Source organism: Delphinapterus leucas, chromosome 4 (genome assembly GCF_059928025.1).
Source record: "Delphinapterus leucas isolate spDelLeu-1000000601 "Yukka" chromosome 4, BTC_Dleu_Yukka2, whole genome shotgun sequence".
NCBI lineage: Eukaryota > Metazoa > Chordata > Mammalia > Artiodactyla > Monodontidae > Delphinapterus > Delphinapterus leucas.
The window spans coordinates 94,716,807-94,740,386 of NC_143132.1; the positions used below are offsets into that span (position 1 = coordinate 94,716,807).

The 23,580-nt window shown below is 39.9% G+C and overlaps 2 protein-coding genes across 15 annotated transcripts in view; one reads left to right on the forward strand and one right to left on the reverse strand.

Moving 5' to 3' along the window:
- TMEM212 (transmembrane protein 212) overlaps window positions 1–22,348 on the reverse strand; it is a 74,231-nt gene extending 51,883 nt beyond the window's left edge. Inside the window, exon 1 of the mRNA XM_089910871.1 lies at window positions 1–22,348. This exon is cut by the window's left edge and continues 12,655 nt beyond it. The gene's annotated coding sequence lies outside the window, so the exon portion shown is untranslated.
- The window catches only part of PLD1 (phospholipase D1), a 204,044-nt gene continuing 201,393 nt past the window's right edge, over window positions 20,930–23,580 (forward strand). For 9 of the 14 annotated variants that reach the window (XM_089910847.1, XM_089910846.1, XM_089910856.1 and 6 more), the window contains exon 1: window positions 23,015–23,247. In XM_089910847.1, the coding sequence (XP_089766973.1) occupies window positions 23,124–23,247 (124 nt within the window). In that variant the 5' untranslated portion in view covers window positions 23,015–23,123. Of the gene's footprint in view, window positions 21,474–22,030; window positions 23,248–23,580 lie in introns of those variants that run through there. The other 5 variants (XM_089910859.1, XM_022572192.3, XM_089910869.1 and 2 more) reach the window with 5 other exon arrangements.

Consider the following 23,580-nt stretch of genomic DNA (forward strand, 5'->3'; position numbering starts at 1 on the left):
GGAACCTCCCTAGGTTTGTCTGAATTGGCAACAGTTTAGGCTGGCCTGGGGGCCCTCAGTTATATAAAGATTGGGGCTCTCACTGTCAGTCACCAACTGCTTGGTACTTAGCACTGTTTGACACTACAGAAAGATAGGAGGAAAGGGATGGCGGGAGGGTGGGAAGAGGAAGGAAGGAAGTGAGGGGAGGGAGGGAGGAAGAAAGAAGGAAAAGAAGAAAGAAAGAAAGAAATTTTAAAAGGATGAAAGAAAAGGACTGGAAATGAAAATTCTAAAAGGTACATGTTTCCTGTCTGTAAGAAGTTTATTATCTACTAGGTTATAATTATTCATAGCTAAATACACTGCAAATTTCATAACAAGATGACTAAATCAGGGCATATCTGGATGCCAGCTTAAAGACTATTTGCAAACAGACAATCGATATCAATCAAGCCAGCCAATAAGCTCCTCTTATAAGAGATGTCATTGCAAAATACATCTTCTCTGCCTAGGACCAAATCTAAGTTTATGGTTTTAGTAAATGAAAGGAGAAAAACTTTTTCTATCCATCAATCTTTTTTTTTTTAAGATTTTTTTTTAATGTGGACCATTTTTAAACCCTTTATTGAATTTGTTACAATATTGCTTCTGTTTTATGTTTTGGTTTTTCAGCCCCGAGGCATGTGGGATCTTAGCTTCCTGACCAGGAATTGAACCTGCGCCCCCTGCATTGGAAGGTGAAGTCTTAACCAATGGACTGCCAGGGAAGTCCCTATCCATCAATCTTAAATTCAACTGTGGCCTGGACTTCAGAAATAAGTTTAGTGCTAACGATTTTTGAAAGTCTTTATGCAATATTTTTTCACCAATACTCTCACAGAGGAGGAAATTGCAAGTTAGGGAAATTGCGTAAAGTATTTAGTCTTTAGCTGATCTAAGTATTGGGTCTGAAGAAGTGTGTGAACTTCAAAGACACCAGCAGTCATAGCATTGCTCACCTGGCACTGAAGAATGTCTCCCAAATTCTCTGGGATGAGGAACATCTCTTCTTCCCCCACCCTCCCCCATTCAATGGAACTGGGCCAATTAGGGCACAAATATACAAGTAAAAAGGGTTGTCATCTAATTAGAGAATGAGGGAATACTGTCTACCTGTTCCACATGTGACATTTTTATTAACACTGCCTAACATCATGGTAGCTTTGGGCCAGGCAGGCAGCACTCTTAGGTCTTACTGAGCTTGCAGTCAGCTGAAGCTCTCAGGTGTGTTACTGTACCAGCTCTTCAGGCATCTCCCATGCCATATATACAGCACTGATTTGTCGAACTGGACACTTACCGCTCCTTAATTTCTTGGTAATGTTCACCCACTCTCCTATTCTACTGAAATCAGTGTGAATCTTGATTCTGATATTTTCCCTCAGTTTCCATCTGCAAACTTAATAAAGACAAATTTTTTACTGCCATCTACTTTATTTAGATGAAGCTACCTGGAATCCTGTGGCAATCTGCTAAAGGCCTTGTTCCAGGCTGATAATCACACATTACTAGAAACACTTTTGGGGAGTGATTATTCAATCAGTTTTGGTTCCACATAATAAAATAATCAGAAATACCATGTATATGTATTCTCCTAATTTACCAGTAGCTCTAGCCAAATATTACATCAGGCTTGTTTATGATAACTAATTCCGAGGAAACCCTTGCTGGCTCATCTGAGCTTCCTCATCTGAGCAAAATAATATTCATGAGTAGTTTTCTGCTTATAAAAGTAATAAGAGGCTCTTTGTAAACAGGGTTTTTTTGTTTTTGTTTGTTTGTTTGTTTTGCAGTACGCGGGCCTCTCACTGTCACGGCCTCTCCTGTTGCGGAGCACAGGCTCAGCGGCCATGGCTCACGGGCCCAGCCGCTCCGCGGCATGTGGGATCTTCCCGGACCGGGGCACGAACCCGCGTCCCCTGCATCGGCAGGCGGACTCTCAACCACTGCGCCACCAGGGAAGCCCCCTGTAAACAGGGTTTTAAAATAAATGCATAAAGAAGAAAACAAAGCCATATGAAATCTCACCATCTACCACTGTAAACAGTTTGGTAACCTCCTTTCAGCTTGCTCCTTCTGTGTCCACTCCTCTCTCTCCCTCCTCTCCATGCACACACCTTATTCAATCCCCTCTGACATTCACTCTGTGCCTTCCCATCCCCCAGATTAAGTAACTGGATAATAGTCACCTGGCACTTTAAGAGTACATGGGTACAACAAAACCTGGGAAAAAAAGGGTAAGAGAATTTTGACCTTTAAGATCAAACGCTGCAAGACTAACTCTAAAACAGAAATGTCTGCGTGCATACTTGTAGAGTGATTATTCTTGAAACAGGTCAGAGTAAGTCAAGGACGACTGAGGTGTAGACTTGGACTTATCGTAGTCAGGAGCAGCCAGAGTTCAAGAGGACACGGCCCCAGCCGCTCATCTGCACCAGGGAGCCACCTGGGTGCCAAGTCAGTGCCCAGGTGTTCTCGCTGATGCCCAGTGGAAGCCACCAGTCAGTAGTGGCCAATTGTCTTGCAAGTTATACCCCTCTGTGGCCAAGGCTTTTTCACACGTGACACAGCCCTCTCTTCAATGGCCCAAATGATATTGGAGGAACAGGTAACTCAGATTTCATCAGCTCAAAGCCCTACCTGTGTTGAATGAATTTGAGGCCCAAGTAAAACCGTTGCCAACTGCCCTCCAAAAAACCCCCTTCAACATGTATACATATATCATCATATACATGTGTATTTATCTATAGCTGTACTATACACTTACACCTCTATACCTCTGGGTACTTGTCAACCCAAGGCTCTGCCATTGCAGCTGCCTGGTCTCTGCCAAACTGAGGTGCTGCTACCATCCCCACAGCTAGAAATCTACTGAAGCCCTTCTCACCCACCCTTCCAAGGCTCCACCACTGAAGGCCAACCCCCCCACTGTTCTGAGTCCTGGTGCCCTCAGCCCTCCCATCACTTGGCAGCTCAACATCTGCTCAGACAGCACTGAGTTAGAGCGCTGTTTTGTTCCCTACAGTTTTTCCTCCTCGGGTGCACACAAGCTCCGATATCTTACTGTGCTTTATTTTTATATTTTAAAACGTCCAGCGAGGTTAAATACTTTTTCATTTATTTATTTGCCATCTTCATGTTTCTTTTGCAAACTGAGTGTGTAGCTCATTTTTCTGTTTGTCTTCCTTTATGTGCCCCCCAATTACAAGCAAACCCTTTTCTCAAATATTGGGAAATCATCTCTTTAGAGGTCCATTGCCCTGAGGTCACTGAAGAGTCTTATTAATTCCTGCATGGAGTAAGAAAATATATATAGGTCTAACTATGTCTTCCCTTCACTACCTCTGGAATTCCCACTTCAGTAAACTTTTCATCAAAATTATGAAACCCTAATAAATCTTAGGGTTCTATGTAGCTCAGTTCACACAGTCATTGTTAAAGAATTGCAGTCCAGGGCTTCCCTGGTGGTGCAGTGGTTGAGAGTCCGCCTGCCGATGCAGGGGACATGGGTTCGTGCCCCGGTCCGGGAAGATCCCACATGCCGCGGAGCGGCTGGGCCCGTGACCCATGGCCGCTGAGCCTGCGCGTCTGGAGCCTGTGCTCCACAACGGGAGAGGCCACAACAGTGAGAGGCCCGTGTACCGCAAAAAAAAAAAAAAAAAAAAAAAAGAATTACAGTCCAGCAACAACAAAGAGTAATTTTAGAAGATTTCTGATATTTATATATCACAAAGACCATAAAAAGGGTTCCAATTCATACCCCCAGCAACACAGAGCTCAGGCCCTTTCGTGCAGCCACACCAGATCCTCCTCTTGGCTCCGTGCTCTGACACTTTCCCTCTACTCCATTTCCTGCACAAATTTTCTTCCTCTCTCTTCCCCACTGTCTCCTAGATCTTCATTTTGTAGATAGCTTAGCCTCTCTGCCTGAGTCCTCTCTTCCTTTATATCTACCTCTCCTGCCTAGTTCCTTCCTACTCATTCTCCTAATTACAAGTCACAAAGGTAAGGAAGTTGACTAGGCACATTCACACCTTGATCAATTTTGTTCTTGTAACATTTGAAACATTTGACAAAGTCCACTACCATCTGCTAGCAACCACAGGCCTAAGATACCATCAGGAGCAACAGTTTGCACCTGCATGGAAATAACTCTACACAAGAGAGCTATTAACACTTCAAGCCAATTAACTCCAACCCTGCCAATCTTTCCTGTACCCTTGGCCAGCTCCCCAACTGCAAATGTACTGGTTATTCATACTCTGGTGTGGTTTTATCTTTTTTGCCTCATTAGCTCCAACACTAAACCTACCTCTGGGGCCTTCTTATGGTGCTCTGTTGTCCTCTGAACAAACTTCTCATCCTGAAATACTCACAGAACAATATCATGTGTCTTGCACTCCTGTAATGCTACTCTATTCAGTGCAGCCCGCTGGAAGGAGGCCACTGTGGGATTGGGGAACCATGTTCACATAATAAAAACTTATTCCTCTTTTTGACAACAACTCTTTGAAATGATTTAATCCGCAGTTTAAAAATGTTTGTGGCCCTCCTGTTTATGAGTATGGATTACATGCAAAAGTTACAAGGTTAAAAATAAAAGGCAGCCCTTAATAAATATTTGTTAAACTAGTAGAAATATTATTTGTATGGGCCAGTTGCAGATATTCTAAAATGGTTAAGAGGAATTAGTGGACTTAGATGGGACCCAAATCTATAATATCAAGTACAATCAGTATGCCAAAGCACACTGTCTTTGTTGAGTTACATTTTCTTTCTTGCTGAAAACTTGGATATCAGTTTTTGTTTTCCAGTGTTCTGGTGATTTTCATCTTCTCCATGACTCTGCAAATGTTACCAAGCACAGATTCTGCAATTGCATCTACAATGTTTTTAGTGAACTGGAATGTCAAGCATCTGTGTTTAGAATCCAAAACTTAAGAGCTAAGAGTTCTCTTCCTATCTGATCCTTCACTTATCTTAGCCTTAACCCTTGTGGTTGTTCTCAATTTTTTAGCTTGAAAGTTACTCCCTTTGATAAAGACAGGCTAAAATGGAAATTAAATACTTCTGCTTTCTTTTTGCATCTCTACTGGCTTCATCTCTTCTTCCTCCTATTTCTTGTTCCAACCATTGCTTTATAAAATAGTCTTTCTTTTTGGCTGCGTTGGGTCTTCGTTGCTGTACACAGGCTTTCTCTAGTTGCGGCGAGCGGGGGCTACCCTTCGTTGCAGTGTGCGTGGGCTTCTCATTGCGGTGGCTTCTCTTGTTGTGGAGCATAAGCTCTAGGCACGTGGGCTTCAGTAGTTGCAGCATGCAGGCTCAGTAGTTGCGGCGCATGGGGTCAGTGGTTGTGGCTTGCGGGCTCTAGAGTGCAGGCTCAGTTGTTGTGGCACACGGGCTTAGTTGCTCTGTGGCATGTGGGATCTTCCCAGACGAGGGATCGAACATGTGTGCCCTGCATTGGCAGGAGGATTCTTAACCACTTCATCACCAGGAAAGTCCCTATAAAATAGTCTTTTAAAGTTGAACTTAGTATTTGTCATGAGTCTCCACTTAATCAGAGCTTGAGTCCTTTTAATAAAATTCTTACTCTTTTGATTTTGGTTCCCTCTTTCTATCTTTTCTATCTGCACTGTAGAGGGCTAGGAAACTCCAGGAACATTCCTTGAAGAGTCTCTTGCTATGCAATCATGTCAAAATTTCTCTAAATATTTTTTGAAATCTGCTTTTCTAATGTTTAGAGTTTGTGTGTGAGTAGGCTCAGGGTTCTCATTTTTGGCTACTGTAAATGCTAAGAAAAAAGTAGACAATTTCTGATCTCAAATCAACAACATAACTTTAAAATCTAAGGAAATAGTAAATAACAAAATAAACCCAAAGCCAGCAGAAGGAGAGAAATGAAGATTAGAGCAGAGATAAGTGAAATAGAGAATAAAAGAACAATAGATAAAATCAATGAAACTAATTGTTGCTTCTTTGAAAAGATCAACAAAATTGACAAAACTTTAGCTGGATTAAGAAAAAAAGAGGAAGACTCAAATTACCTAATTAGAGATGCAAGTGGGGACATTACTATTGATTCTACAGAGATAAGAGAGCACTAAGAACAATTGCATGTCAAAAAATTGGATAACCTAGATGAAGTGGACAAATTCCTAGAAACACAAAACCTACCAAGACTAAATCACAAAGAAATAGAAAATCTGAATAGACCAAAGACTAATAAGGAGATTGAATCAGTAATCAAAAATCTCCCCAAAAAGAAAAGTCCTGGACCTGATGGCTTCACTGGTGAATGCTACCAAACATTTAAAGAAGAGTTAATACCAATCCTTCCCAAACTTTTCCAAAAAACTGAAGAAGAAGAAACACTTCCTAACTCATTCTATGAGGCCAGCATAAATCTGATACCAAAGCCAGACAAAGGCATTACAAGAAAAGGAAACTACAGACCAATATCCCATATGAACATTTATGCAAAAATCTTTAACAAAATACTAGCAAACAGAATTCAACAGCATATTAAAAGGATTATACACCATGACCAAGTGGGATTTATTCCTGGAATGCAAGGATTGTTCAACATATGAAAATCGATCAATGTAATACACTACATCAATAAAATAAGGGAAAAACCCAACTTAATCATCTCAACTGATGCAGAAAAACATTTGACATAATTCGACACCATTTCATCATAAAAACACAACACCATAGGGATAGAAGGAAACTACCTCAACAAAAGAAAAACTATACACTTGACTCTTGAACAGCAAGGGGGTTAGGGGCACCAACCCCCTGCACAGTTGAAAATCTGTGCATAACTTTACAGTCAACCCTCGGCATCCGCAGTTCTGTACACATGGATTCAACCAACTGTGAATCGTGTAGTATCATAGTATGTACTTATTGGAAAAAAATGTGTGTATAAGTGGACCCACACAGTTCAAACCCATGTTGTTCAAGTGTCAGCTGTATATGAAAAGATATGTTTCATATATGAAACAGCAAACATCATACACAATGGTGAAAGACTGAAAGCTTTTCCTCTAAGATTAGGAACAAGGCAAGGATGCCCACTTTCACCACTTCTATTTAACATAGTACTGGAAATACAGAGCAATTGGGTAAGAAAAAGGAATAAAAGGTATACAAGTTGGAAAGGAAGAAGTAAAATTATCTCTGTTTGCAGATGATATAATCTTATGTGTAGAAAACCCTAAGGACTCCACAAAATAGTCGTTAGAACTAATAAGTGTATTTACCAAAGTTATAGGGTACAAAGTCAACACACAAAAATAAATTGCATTTCCCATCTGCAGCAACATGGATTGACCTGGAGATTATCATACTAAGAAGTAAGTCAGAGAGAGAAAGAAAATATCATATGATATCACTTATATGACGAATCTAAAAAAATGATACAAATGAACTTATTTACAAAACAGAAACAGACTCACAGACATAGAAAACAAACTTATGGTTCCCAAAGGGGAAAGGTGGGGTGGGAGGAGGGATAAATTGGGAATTTGAGATTGACATATACATACTACTATATTTAAAATAGATAACCAACAAGGACCTGCTGTATAGGTCCTTTTGCTCGATATTTTGTAATAACAATGGGAAAAGAGTTTGAAAAAGAATAGACATATGTGTATGTATAATTGAATCACTTTGCTGTACACGTGAAACTAACACATTTAAAATCGACTATAGCCCAATATAAAATAAAAATTAAAAAAAATAAAGTGTACCTTTTTATCATAAAAAAATAAGCTGCATTTCTATACATGAACAATGTCAAAAGAAAATTAAGAAAACAACTCCACATATAATAACATCAAAAATAATAAAATACTTAGTAATTAGCTTAACCAAGGAGGTGAAAGATATGTACAGTGAAAACTATTAAACGTTGCTGATGGGAATTCCCTGGTGGTCCAGTGGTTAAGACTCAGCACTCTCACTGCTGCGGCCCAGGTTCAATCCCTGTTCAGGGAACTAAAGATCCCGTGAGCTACAAAGCATGGTCAAAAAAAAATTATAAAAAAAAGTTACTGAAAAAAATTAAAGAAGACATAAATAAATGGAAAGACATCCCATGTTCATGGATTAGAAGACTTAACATTATTAAAATGTCAATACTACCCAATGTGATTCAATGCAATCTCTATCAAAATCCCAATAATGGGGCTTCCCTGGTGGCGCTGTGGTTGGGAGTCCGCCTGCCGATGCAGGGGACGCGTGTTCGTGCCCCAGTCCGGGAGGGTCCCAGGTGCCGCGGAGCGGCTGGGCCCATGGGCCATGGCCACTGGGCCTGCATATCTGGAGCCTGTGCTCTGCAACGGGAGAGGCCATGGCAGTGAGAGGCCCGCGTACCACAAAAAAAAAAAAAATCCCAATAATGATTTTTTTTCCAGAAATAGAAGAACCAATCCTAAAATTCATATGGAATCTCAAGGGACCCTAAATAGCCAAAACAATACTGAAAGAGAAGAACAAAACTGGAGGACTCACGTTTTCTGATTTCAAAGCTTACTATTAAGAGCTACAATAACCAAAATCAAGCGTGGTATTGGCACACAGATAGACATATGCACCAATGGAATAGAATGGAGAGTCCAGAAATAAACCCTTACGTATATGGTCAAATGATTTTTGAAAAGGATGCCAAGACCATTTAATGGGGAAAGGACAATCTCTTCAAAAAATGGTGCTGGGACAACTGGATATCCACATGCTAAAGAATGAAGTTGGACCCTTATGTAACACCATAAACAAAAATGAATTCAAAGTGGATCAAGGACCTAAGTTAAGACCTAAAACAATGGAATTCTTGGGAGGCCTCCCCTGGTGCCACCGTGGTTAAGAATCCACCTGCCAATGCAGGGGACACGGGTTCGAGCCCTGGTCCAGGAAGGTCCCACATGCCGTGGAGCAAGTAAGCCCGTGCGCCACAACTACTGAGCCTGCACTCTAGAGCCTGTGAGCCACAACTACTGAGCCCACGCGCCACAACTATTGAAGCCTGTGTGCTTAGGGCCCATGCTCCGCAACAAGAGAGGCCACCGCAGTGAGAGGCCTGCGCACCGCAATGAAGAGTAGCCCCCACTAGCTGCAACTAGAGAAAGCTCGCGTGTACCAACGAAGAACCAATGCAGCCAAAAATAAGTAAATAAATAAAAAATAAATTATAGAATCTTAAAAAAAAAAAGAAACTCTTGGGAGAATAAATAAGACAAAATCTTCATAATATAGGATTTGGCAATGATTTCTTAGATATAACACTAAAGGCACAGGTAACAAATGAAAAAGTAGACAAATTGGACTTCCTGAAAATTAAAAAAAAAATTATGCATTGAAAGACACTATCTACAGAGTAAAAAGGCAACCCACAGAATGGGAGAAATTATTTGCAAATTATATATTTGATCAGGGAATAATATCCAGACTATAGAGAGGACTTCTAAAACTCCACAACAACAACAACAACAACAACAAAAAGCCAACAAACCCAATTCAAACATAAACAAAGAACTTCAACAAAAATTTCTCCAAAGAAGATATGCAAATGGCCAATAAGCACATGGAAAGATGCTCAACATCACTAATCATTAGGAAAATGCAAAACAAAGCTACAACCAAATAGCAACCCACAACCATTAGGATGGCTACTTTCGAAAAAACAGAAAATAACAAGTGTTGGTGAGGATGTGGAGAGACTGAAACCCTGTGCACTGTTGGTGGGAATGTAAAATAGAATAGCCACTGTGGAAAACATTATGATTTCCTCAAAAAATTAAAAACAGAATTATCATATGATCTAGAAATTCCACTTCTGAGTATATACCCAAGAGAATTGGAAAAAGGGTCTCAAAGAGATATTTGTACAGCCATGTTCATAGCAGCATTATTCACAATGGCTAAAACGTGGAGCAATCCAAGGGTCCATTGACTGATGAATGGATAAACAAAATGTGGTATATACATATAGTGGAATACTATTCCGTCTTAAATAGGAAGGAAATTCTGCAATATGCTACAATATGGATGAACCTAAAGAACATTATGCTAAGTGAAATAAGCCAAACACAAAAAGACAAAATGCTGTGTGATTCCACTTATATAAACTACGTAGAGCAGTCAAAAATCATAAAGTCAGAAAATGAAATGGTGGTTGCCAGAGGCTGGGGGAAGGAAAGAAAGGAGAGTTACTGTTTAATAGGTGTAGATTTTCAGGTTTGCAAGATGAAAAGAGTTATTTGTATGGATGGGGGTGGTGGTTGCACAACCACATGAATGTATTTAATGCCACTGAACTGTACACTTAAAAATAGTTAAGATGGTAAATTTGATGTTACATGTATTTCATAATTTAAAAAATTGAAAAAAATAGACACTAGACATTTTCTGTCAAGATTTTCCTCATTACTATGTTACCAACTAGTTCCTGTGGGTCCAAATTAAATCCTGAATAGCAGATCTCTTTTATCGCAAAGAAATTGTGAAAGTTTGTTTTCCTGTCACAGCTGACGGAACTGTGGCCCACAAGCAAGGCAGAATGGCGACATCCTTTTACCAGAACGAGAACTGCAGTGATGTCGCCATTCTGTCTTGCCTGTGGGCCACAGTTCCATCATCTGTGACAGGAAAACCCTACGCCATCTATATGCTTTATTCCTAAAACAATTGTCACTTTTTAAATCTTTGTCTTCTTTTTTCCTCATCCCCTCCTTTTGGCTCATCTACTTCCTACAAGTGTATGATTTCTCAATTTAGAAAACTGAAGATTTAGCCTTTCTATTCCTCTATTTCTTTGAACATATTTTAACTCGTTCATTTTGTCTTCAATGTGTATATACAAAATTTTGGTGATACACATGTAATTTGTGTAAAACTATAAAATTACATTGCTTACTATTCATATGCAGTAATTGGTCTACAGTTAGCTAAATTGCATGAAAACAATACCCAAAAGGGATAAAAAAGAAAGTAACATATTCCTCATTTACAGCTATTGAACCTCAACTGCGTTTCAATATTCATTACAAAAGTCAATCTTTCTTGGGACTTCCCTGGTGGTCCAGTGGGTGAGACTCCACACTCCCAATGCAGGTGGCCTGGGTTCGATCCATGGTCAGGGAACTAGATCCTGCATGCATGCCGCAACTAAGAGTCTGCATGCTGCAACTAAGAAGTCTGCAAAAAAAAGATCCCACATGCTGCAACGAAGATCCCGCATGCCACAACTAAGACCCGAAGCAGCCAAAATAAATAAATATTAAAAAAACAAAAAAAAGTCAGTCTTTCATAAGTGCTAGCCTAACAGATTTGTTAAGTTCTGGATTTGTAAATAAAGTTATGAGAAAAGATTCCTTAGTTTGTGTATGTCATATATATATGTATATTTAAATATTTATTTATTTATTTGGCTGCGTTGGGTCTTAGCTGTGGCACGCAGGATCTTTCCTAGCAGCGTGTGGGCTTCTCTCTAGTTGTGGTGCACGGGGTACAGAACCCACGGGCTTAGTTGTCGCCCCCCATCCCGCATGTGGGATCTTAGCTCCCTAACCAGGGATCGAACCCGTGTCCCCTGCATTGGAAGGTGGATTCTTAACCACCGGACCACCAGGGAAGTTCCTGTATATGTTATATATTAATCAATATATTTTCATAGGGTTCAAGTCTGTAGAAATCATTTTATAGTGACCAACCAAAAGAATAATGTAAGACACACTCTGATTACGATTTATTTCTGTTTAGTGCCTGCAAATCAGAATTTCTAAGAGCAAATTGTTTTGGGCTAAATATATTTATATTTTTAATTTAATTAAAAAATTTTTATTGAAATCTAATTGATTTACTCTAAGAGCAAATATTAAACTGTACAACTCAGAGGAAACAACTACTCTTACAATTCCCTGCAGAGCAGGGAGAAAATGTTACATTTTTATTTATTTTTATTTTTAAAAATAAGAAGGGAGTTAAGTCTTAACAAAATATTTTGGTAGACACAGGCATCCTTCCTCAAGTTTTTCTTCAAGTAAAAATAATTAAAATAATGTGAGGGAAAAAATATGGCAACCAAATGTCAGCAAATAATTGTGGAAGATGCATAAATCATATTGTGGAAGAATTTAAGAAACAAGTGTTAGAACAAGTTTTTCAGCATGGGAGCCTTTCTATACAGTTGGAGGAAAGAATGAATATTTCTACAGTGTCTGGGCTTATGTTGGATTCTGCTTTAATTAAATACTAGAAGTAGTTTTCCTGTTTCACTTAAGCAGTGGCAATCAGCAGAGGTTATACTGTCCCACTGGAACATTTTGGAAATGGGGTGTATTCTTGACCAACACAGTGACTGGGGGGCCCTTACGGGCATTTAGTGAGTGGAGGCCAGCGATGCTAGAGATCTGTTATTCATGGAATGGTCTTGTACACTGAACAATTGTCCCTGATCCCACACAACCTCCAAAGGTCTTATTGGACACTCATGTAAGTAAAAATCTCTGTTGAGTATCTGAGCCTAGAACCAACTCTGTTTTACGTAGAAGTTCATAATATTGTTTGTATACTTTTCATATAGACTGCATTTTTGGAGAATGTAACTAGTGTACATTGAGGGAAAATTGTTCTTTGGAACTTTGCTAAGAGTTGTTCACAAACAATTCTTGTTCATTCAACAATCACGAACGGATTGTTCATAACTCACTTGGCAGCAAAACCTGACCTGAATTGATTTGAAGGTATTTGGAAGATTAAGTCACTGGTGGCAACACCTTTATCAGCTGACAATTTAACTGTCACATTCAAATATCAATATAAAGAAATGTGTTGACCCTCTCTACTCAAAGTGTCCAGCTTTAGGTAGACCAGCAACTTCAGAATCACCAGCTTGCTAGAAATGCCCACTCCAGACATGTGAAATTAGAATCCACATTTTAACACAAGCCACAGGTGACTTGTATGCACATTGAAATTTGAGAAACAATGATGTAGACAATAATTAGGTGGAAATTTGTCTTTTAAAAGACCTATATTCATTATAGGGAATAAATACATCTATCCCTCTTATTATGTCTTCCAGTGTGGTTTGTTTGAGAATTTTACATGTTGAGAGATACTCTACTCTTTTATAATTTACTTTCTCTTATTTCTCCTTTATTTTCAATACATATTTGTATTTTGTGAAATTATGAATTAATTCCACTTCAAGATAATAAAGAGGATGTTACAACAATAAAAAGGATATGTTGCTCTTATAGGGCTGAAAGCTACCGAATAAAGCAAAGATGTACTGAAGGACAAAATATATTATCAGCATATATGAATTCCATAACAAAAACAATGTTTTATGGAAAAATTGTGACAATGTCACCACTGATGGAAGAGTTGCTTTGGCTGGAATAAAATTTGGATTCTGGGATAAAAATGCAGACAGCTTTAAAATAAATTTATTCATTGCATCATTCAGAGGCAAGAAGTTCTTGCAGCAAATAAGGTGAAGCTAAAAGTGTGCAAATTGCTATAGATATAGATACTATATCTACTGACATAGATAATGATATAAAAATAAGACCTTTAGACTATAGCTAACTATTCACTGTTCTTGGTAGAGATGATGAGTAATGATGTAAACATTCTGTATCGCAGACAAGGTTACTGGTTTTATCATGGCTGAGTATGTTAAAGGAATGACACACTTTATTTTCCAAAAACATTAGTGTTCCACACTCTGTCTTTTCTATGATAACAAGTGTCTATCAATTCTGTGACAGTAAAACAGAATTTAAAATTAATACTGTCTTCATAATAGGAGTGTCACTTTAATAACAAATGAGAGAGTTTCTGCTTTTGAAGGAAACTCGGGCCATGGCAAAGGGCATAATGACAGCAGACCTTTGGAAGTGCTTCCTTCGTAACTGATTGACTTTGGAAAATATGTGTCATCTATAAAAATTCTCATATCTGTCCACCTTAAAAAGCTTGGAAATAGAGATTTTTTATTCAATTAAAAAATCTTCCCCAAAATTACTTTCAAATGGGTTTTGAATCTATTTGCTAAATACAGTCGTTTAAAAAAAAATACAATGAATCTGATTAGTTGGCAAAAAAAATATTGTGCTCTAAGATATTGAATGAATTGGGAGGGGGTAGGGAAAAGGGTTTTAAAGTGTTCTTCCTTGTCTCCAGGGTCTACTCCATTCTGTTTTAATTCAGGTCTGTGATGCCCTATCCAAAATTCTAAAATCCAAAAAGTTCTGAAAACCAAGTTTTCTTCCAAACTCACTGCACAGGAAAATCGGACCTGAATTGATTCGAGGCTATTTACAGTTTTTATTTTTCCATACAGTGTGTCTGTTCATGTCTTTTGCTGCAGAAATATGAGGGTATTTAATTATGGGGTGCTGCCCCAAGCCTCACTGGGGGTATTATATATGATTATAATATAACATAATTATATAATATATAATTTTCCAAAATTCATAAAATTCTGAATATCCTAAATTCATCTGGTCCTAAGGGTTTTGGAGCTTGTGGACATATGCGTGTGCGGTGGTGAATATAAGATGAGTAAAGAATTGAAAAGTATTTTTGATGATATGTCGGGGTTAAGGACTGATAATTCTGAAATTTGTTCCCTGAATTTTTGTTGTTAAAAGGATAATGAAGTCACATCTTTGGGCAGAGGGTCTATAATTCAAAGTGAGCATGTAAGTCAAATAGATTGTCCCACTAAAGAAATAATATATGTATGTATATATGTGTGTGTGTGTAAAATATATTTTTTTTCTTTTTTTTCCACTTTGTTCTTGCAGAGGGTTCTGCATCCTGGAAACACCCAGAGCTCAACTGAAGCTGAGAGCTGAGAGGTTTCTGAGAGATGCTTTTGCTGTATCTGGGTGTGAGGGTAGGACAGTCTCTACAGGCTTACAAACTAGACTAAGGCATGAATTATTATTATTATTTTTTTGCAGTACGCGGGCCTCTCACTGCCTTGGCCCCTCCTACTGCGGAGCACAGGCTCCGGACGCGCAGGCTCAGCGGCCATGGCTCACGGGCCCAGCCGCACGGGCCCAGCCGCCCCGTGGTATGTGGGATCCTCCCAGACCGGGGCACGAACCCGCATCCCCTGCATCAGCAGGCGGACTCTCAACCACTGTGCCACCAGGGAAGCCCTAAGGCATGAATTTGAAAGTGCACCTTTAGATTATACAAGTGTGAAAACCTACATCAGCAACAATTTAGTGTGAATGTCCATATGATTACATTTCTACTGGAAAATAAAAAGTGATGCAGGCAAATGATAATGTTTTCCAAACCCCTTAGCTGTTAGCAAATGTTTGCCAAGAAAACACTTCCATAATTCTCTGGAGGTTCTAAAAGATTAAAAGGCACACAGGCAGGGACCCAAGTGGCTCTCATCCTGGGAAGTTTTGCCACTCTATTATCATTAAAGAAACCTTTTATAATATGTCCTTCTATTTCTATTCTTTTATTCTAAGTAAAAACATTTGCTGGTATAACAAACATAAATTTCTAAATCTAAACTGAACTAAGACAGTGTAAAACCAAACAAATGTTTGTAGAAACATTTAAATTGGAAAATGCAAAGAATGCTAATGTGTAATAGAGTCTGAAGCTAGATGCTTTTGAGACTATAGGTATAATATCTGATTTCAACCAGCACTGAACTTATGATGTGAAAAGCTGGATTTGTTGCATGTTTATTTGGGCAAAGGCTGAGTCAAAACTTGATGGGAAAGAAATCTGTCTTTAATTTTGAAATGGGAATATGTATGGTGTAGGAACTGGTCTAAAGGGTGGTAGAACTGAGTTCCACAGGGCAAAGCTGCAATAAATCAAACTTACATTTCATAAACAAATAGGGCATTTGCCCAAGTGAAGATAAAAAATGCAACAGTACAGAGAACTCTACTCAATATTCTGTAATAACCTGTATGGGTAAATAATATGAAAAAGAACGAATATATTAATAACTGAATCACTTTTCTGTACACCTGACACTAACACAACATTGGAAATCAACTATACTCTAATAAAATTTTGTAAAAAATAAAATAAACTGAAAAAAATGTAGCAATAATGCTACTAATTGGATGCCACTGCTGCCTTCACTAATTCATCTCCCCAGGAATTTTGTATGGTCAGGGAATAACTAATGCCCTTGTCGAGTAAGGCTCCTCCTTAATATTTGGTTTTCCTTCCTTGGTTTTCCTGAATATTGGTTTCTTTCCTATCTACACCAAGATGCAGAATCTGATCCCTTCCAACACCTCCATGACTCTCACTCCAGTCCATCCTTCCTTGGACTGCTCCTTGGTCTTCATGCTTCTATCCTCACCCCCACGCAGTCTAGTCTCCAGATGGCAGTAGGTGTGCTCCTTCTAAAACAAAAGTCATACTGTGTCCCTCTTCCGCCTCAAGATTTTCGTATCAATCAACATTAAATTCCACATACACACACTACTATATATAAAATAGATAAGCAACAAGGACCTACTGTATAGCACAGGGAACTCTACTTAGTACTCTGTAATGGCCTATATGAGAAAAGAATCTGAAAAAGAATATATATATATATATATCTGAATATACGTAGAATATGTATATATATATGAATATATGTAGAATATATATATATATATATATATGAATCACTATGCTGTACACCTGAAACTAACATGACATTGTAAATCAACTATACTTCAATAAAGTAAAACACACAACATTCAATTCAAACCCCTTCCTCTTAGGAACCTGCACCCTGCCACCCCTCTGACTCCATTTTCTATCATTTTTCTCCCTGCTCACGCCACTCAATTCACCTTTCCCTCCTTACTCTTCCCTGGAAAATATCAAATATATTTCTACTTCATGGCCTTTGTACAACCATGAGGTTGATGCTCTTCCTCCAGACATCTGCAAGACTTGCTTCTTTTCTTCTGCTCTGGTGTCACCTTATCAGAGAAGCCTGCTAATGCTTTTCTCTGTCAGCTTCCCTCAACCTCATTCTGGAAGCCCTTGTCTTTTCCTTTACCCTGGTTTATATTTCTTCATAGTACCTTTCATCTCCTACATATTTCAGTCTCCTACAGAAAAGCAGACGCTTCATTTGTCTTATTCATGTAGTGCCTTCTTTTAAACTTAACATTATAAAAACCCACTATGTTGCAGCTACTAAAACAGTACCTGCAACATAGTGAGTTTTTATAATGTATGAATGAATGAAACTTTATACTTGATGTTAAGTTTAAAAGTTAAAAATACATAGATATGTTTGTATAAAACATGTTAGCTTTGAAAAGCATGTTTTTCTTTATTATGGAGTCACAAAGCAATACCTCCTTGACATCATTTTTTTACTGTGCAATTTATGGATTTGGGGGGAACTGATGACAGTTGCTTTTATAGTTACTTGAATACAATTGTAGCAACCAACTGACGTACAATTGTATCACGCTAAACAAATATTCCCTCTTTTAAATGATTTTGCATGTTTTCTCACTTAATAATCATGCTACTTTTATAAATGTACAAATCCATGAAAATGAATACAATTTTAAAAGATACATAAACATTGAAGATATAAAGATATTTTAAACAAGGTTTTAGACTTACCTACTGACAGTTAGGGCAGTTGGATCCTTTTGGGTCTTTGGATATGAAAACACTTCAAAGGGACTGGCTAAGGGTAACTGAGAAGATTACCTCTGATGTTTCAGCTCCGGTTGTAGGCATCAGTGCGGCCCCTTTTTAAAGAGTCACATGGTAGACAGCCCACAAACTGAGTGTTGTTGGGAGAAATCATGAAATGGATGAATGGTCCGCAGGAAGCTAAAATGAAGATCGAGAGTTACAATGCTTCCGTACACCTTAGCAATATCCACTCTGTTCCTCGTTCTCTCTTGAGAGTTCTGGTCCTAACCACTGTCATTTTTTTTTTTTTTAAGCCTTGATAATCACATTATTCTCGTCTTTCATTCCATCACTGTTATGATGGCTAAAATGATTTATGTCAGCAGGTGACCGAGGATAAAATATCCTGCTTCATACTCTGAGTTTCCAGAGTAGCATGTGTACTGTGATTAGTTAATTAGGATTCATAATGAATAAATGAAGTGCTCATCAGGGGACTGTTAGGTGGATGGAATGATATAGAAGTCACACAAGTTATGTTAGTGAGGGTTATCAAGAGACAAGCAATGGATGCAGACTCTTGCTATCTGAAGGAAAAGGGCCCCAGGGGCTCAAAGACTCAAGGCAAGGCTGGGAGACAAGACTGGAACCAATAGTTACAAAGGAAGTGCCATAAGGTTAAAAACAAACAAATCAGGAAGTGGGGAATTGTCTCTGACTGGGCCACCCTGGTCAGGGTAAAGCTGCTGCTGAAGCTGCTACTGCCTCTGTTCAGTGAGCCCAACCTCAGACACTACCCACTCTCTCATTCCTTGGGATTCAGTCCACCTGACCTACAGGATAAATGAACTGGTGGTGGGAATAGAGAGGAATGATCTGCCTTTTGTCTTGGAGATTGCTGCCTCAAATTATCCTTTTGCTGAGACTATACACATTTGGGTAGAGATAATTCTCTATAAGAAAATGGAATTATTAGAAGAGATGACGGATGCTGGGTATCCAAAAATGACCTAGATGATCTGGACAGCAGCGTACATATAAAATATACCACAAGATAAAATCTGGGGGAGCACACTGGTATGTAAATTTTATTTATTCTATAGATAATACATATATAAATAAAGTTTCTATTAAAAGCATTAGTGTAAATTAACAAGAGCAGCAATATCACATAGGAAAAAACAGGCAATAGACACGAATAGATCATTCTCAGTAAACTGTACAAATAATAAACATGAAAAAAGTTTTCATCGTTATTGATTATTGAAGAAATGCTGATTAAAACAAGATATGATTTTGGTCCATCACATTTCCAAATTATAAGCAAGATTATACTTAATATTGGAAGGTATTTTTGCAGCATCTCACAGAGTTTCAAAAATGTTTATAAATATTGATCCAGTAGTTCCATTCTTAGGTCCCTATTCTCAACAAAGATGGGTATTCACAGTGTTCATTCCTGAATGACTTAAAACTTCTAGAAAGTCTGGAAACATTCTAAAAGCCACCAACAGATGAGCAGATAAGTAAATAATTAGAATATTCTTCAACCACTAAATTTTTTTTAAATTTAGTGATGGTAAAAAAATACTCAATTTATAAATATTCAGTGAGATAAGCAGGATTCAACATTGTTTGTACAGGTGGTGTTAATTTAATTTTGTAACAAATCTTTATGTATAGAAAACAAAAAGGAAATATAACAAAATGTTAATAATGGGTATGTGTGAAGGGGGAGAATATAGGTGATTTTAATTTAAAAAATTATTTTCTGTAGTCTCCAAAACCTTGTATTTTTGTAAAATATAAATGTAAAAATTATAAAATGGGCATATATTACTTTTATACTGAGAAGAAAAGATAAAAATTGAAGAGGATTTAGAATACCACTTGTGTGATAAAAATGTCAAATATGTATCCAGATGGATTTATAACAGGATTCCATAGTCAATTCTTTCTTGACATCTCTGAAGATATGCAAGATTTGGAAAAACAACAACCAACCGTCAGCAAATCTCTCAGGACAACAGAAATAATCACATAAAGAATCATACTATATATAAAACTTATATTTGACAGTCCATAGCTTAAGTTTATCTCTAAACAACATATGGCCTTTTTCTATTTTATTCCTCTAGCTCAGGGAAGCAGAAATTCAATTACTGTGAGGGCACTTAAATAATTTTATTTCTTATTATAGTTAATAGAAAAACCTATTGCCAAATGTTTTAATGATGACACTTCGAATTTGGGATGCAATTTTATAGCCTGCTGGTTCCCAATCAAAAGTGTTATAATTTCTAAAGACAAGCTTGTAAGAGTGCATTACTTGTGCGTATAATACTTATCAAATCATCTGTGACTAATAAAACTTGAGAAATAAGGGGAGGAAAGGGTATTCAGCCTTTTGGTAACATGCTTGTCTTACACTTGCCAAAGTCCTCTTAGGCAATACTCTGCTTGCTCAGAGGGCCATGTGTTTAACTGTAAAATTCTGTCAGTATCATAGGATTCAAAAGACATCAATCATTTCTGTCAACAAGGAAAGAGTGAAGGCAGTGTGACTCTTCTATCATTAGGAAAAGATGTGCTCAAGAGGGAAAAATATAGTCCAGGGAGAGCTGAGCAACTATAGGTTACAGGAAAACAGAGTTCCAGACTACAGTATAATTTCACTTCTCCTACCCTACTTTGGACTGGAATATTATATTTTTCACTTCATGTAGTTCCACGTGTGCAGTAAGACATGTAACTCAGCCAGTCTCGGCCGCGCAGTATCCACTAAGTGCTTCAAAGAAGCCATCATTATTAACAGTTTGGGGTATGTGGAGGCAATAGCTTCCTTTGGCTTTGGCAGAAAGCAACACTATGTAATGAGGTTAGAGTGGCATATATTCAAAGCTATATTCAAAAATGGCTGCTAGTCAAGCCACGTGACAACTGGTTCTTTTTTTTCTTAAGACTTTGTTCAAAGTGGACATCAAAATCGCTGTATTTGGACAGTTCTGTGGGTGGAATGGGAAATTTTCCATGTTTTACTCCTGGTTTATTATTTTATACTAAGATTTCTGAATTATACCCAGCTTGAGTTTCAGACATCAAGACACAAATTCTAGTCTCCTACGTTCTTGACTGGGTGACCTTAGGCTGGTTACGTCACTTTTCTGAGTCTCAGTTTCCAGTTTCCTTTGCTTGTAAATTAGTGATAACACCTACCGCCAGGGAGTTGGAAGAAACCTTATGGATGACATCAACGAAACTCCTACTTCTTAATTGCGTCACCTCAAGCAAGTTACTACAGTTTTTGGCTCTTCTCCCCTACTTGTAAAATAGACCAATTCTGGCTACCAGCTGCGATAGACGAGGATAAGAATCTAGGCAAAGCTCCTACAACAGTGTCTGGGCCCTTGGCGGCTCAAGAGTACCTAAAAATAATAATAAAAATGCTAGTGAACGTTCCCTAGGTTAACGCAGTTGAGTTCTGAAACTCTGGGAGAAGAGAGAATCAGAAATACGGACCAGGAGAGAGGCCCAGCGGCCGGAGACCTCCTGCCCAGCGATGGCGGCCCGCTTGCGCCGCGACGCATCCGGACCGACACCGCCTCGCCCCACCCCTGCCGGGCCAGCGCGAATCCCGGCGCCGAGTTCCGGGAGACGGCGCGGTCCTCACTCAGGGCCTCCTTCCTTCCCTCCTCCCCTGCCTCCAGTGGTGCCAGCTGCGCCCGAGCCCCGAGAATCCGCCGCCACCGCGCAGGTTCCCGCGGCCGGCCGCCCTCGCCCCACAGGTAGGAGCCGCGCCGCGGCTGGGGCGCGCAGAGCTCCCGCGGGAGCCGGTTTCCGCTGCGCTCGCTCTCCGTCCCTCCTCCCGCCAGCCTCGGGCAGCTGGCCGCTCCCCGCCCAACTTGGACGGAACCTTGGCAGTGGCGTCGGTGGCGGGCGCCAGCTTAGTGCGGCCTCGCGGGAGCGGCCTCCCTGGCAGCCTCCGGGGTCCTCCTGTGCACGCCTTCGTCCCGGGTTCCTGCAGAGTCGACGCTGACAACTTCGGCGCTCACTCTTGCCGGGGCGGGCGGCTGTGTGGCGCGCAGAGCCGCGCTGGCTCCGGGCCGAAGTTGGGGGCGTCCTCTGCAGGATGTGCCCATCTCCCTCGCCGCGGAGGCCCCCAGTACAGTGTGTCCGGTGACCCCAGGTCATCTCGCGCGCGCTATGGGATGACCGGGATGGCGGGCGCGATGGGACCAGCATCCCGGACCAACCAGGAAGTGCTGCGTTCCGAGGCTTGGAGCCCAGACCGCCAGATGAACGGTCCCGGGCGTGTGGCCACACAGCTGCCAAATGCGGGGCCCACGAAGTGACGACGCCGGGGTCGGGCAGGGCGAGGTGCGGGGCAAGGAGCTGGGCGTGTGTGAAGGGACTTGTTTTTCTCGCTCCAGCTCCAGGTATGTGGGACTTAGGTCTCAGATCCAAGAGCGTGGTGCTCCAAGCCTTGAATAGGATTTTGTTAAGCCCTTCAGAACTACCCTTGTAGAATCAGTCCAGAGCTACCGCCACGCCTATATTTGCTCCCTCTCCTAGTCTCCGATTATTGCCTTCTTTACTTCCTCTGTGAAGTACTAAACGCAAGTAGATTCTTACTGACCATAAGGGTTTCTGCATTTGATTATCGCTAGGTTTTTCCCCAGAATGAGGAGTTCCCTTAACTTTATCTGCCAGGCCTGCCTGTTACAGTTTAGATCACCCTTTGAGTGCTTTCTCAGGGCTTTGGGGAGACCAGGTGTCCAGAGTCCTCTGTGCTGTGTTAAATGGCCAGTTAATGGTGGTGCAGTGAAAGTGTAAAGAATGGAAAGAATCTACAGCTTGAACTATTAACAGGCTCCACAATTACACACTGCCTATTTGAATAAGAATTTCTTAAATTCTTATTAAATTTTTAATATATTAAATGTTTTGTGATAACATACATACAAGTGAATTGTACACAGGCTTTTAGCTTGAATTTGTACACAGCCTTTAAATGTTGTTTGAGGATCTTTTCACTAATTGAGCTCCCAGCCTGTCTTCTCAGGATCTAGTGTAATTCACAATCCATATAAAAAGTGTGAGTAGTTATGGTTTTGAGGAAAGTGTGTCTTCACCATGTTTGTTCCTGATGTCAGAATATTTGTGAACCATGGCGAGAAGTGCTGTCTAACACTCATTTAGGCTTGTTGATGCACTTACAACTAGGTCGTGGGGGACCCTGCTCCTTAGAAGTTGTCTGATTACTAAATATGTGTTTCTTAATTGAAAATCATTTGTTATAAATTTCATTTACCTTTAAGTCTTACAGGGTTGTTGTTTTTTCTTTGTTTTTTTTCATTTTTGCGGTACGGGGGCCTCTCACTGTCGTGGCCTCTCCCTTTGTGGAGCACAGGCTCCGGACGCGCAGGCTCAGCGGCATGGCTCACGGGCCCAGCCGCTCCGTGGCATGTGGGATCTTCCCGGACCAGAGCACGAACCCGTTTTCCCCTGCATCGCCAGGTGGACTCTCAACCACTGCGCCACCAGGGAAGCCCTTACAGGGTATTTTAGTTATTTTATTTCACTTTATTTTTATTGTGCTAAGATACACATAACATAAAATTTGTCATTTTAACTTTTTTTTAAAAAAATAAATTTATTTATTTATTCTTGGTTGCCTTGGGTCTTCATTGCTGCTCATGGGCCCTCTCAGTTGTGGAGAGTGGGGTCCACTCTTCTCTGCGGTGGCTTCTTCTGTTGCAGAGCACGGGCTCTAGACACACGGGCTCAGCAGTTGTGGCTCGCGGGCACCAGAGCGCAGTCTCAGCAGTTGTGACGCAGGGGCCCAGCTGCTCCACGACATGTGGGATCTTCCCAGACCAGGGCTCAAACCCG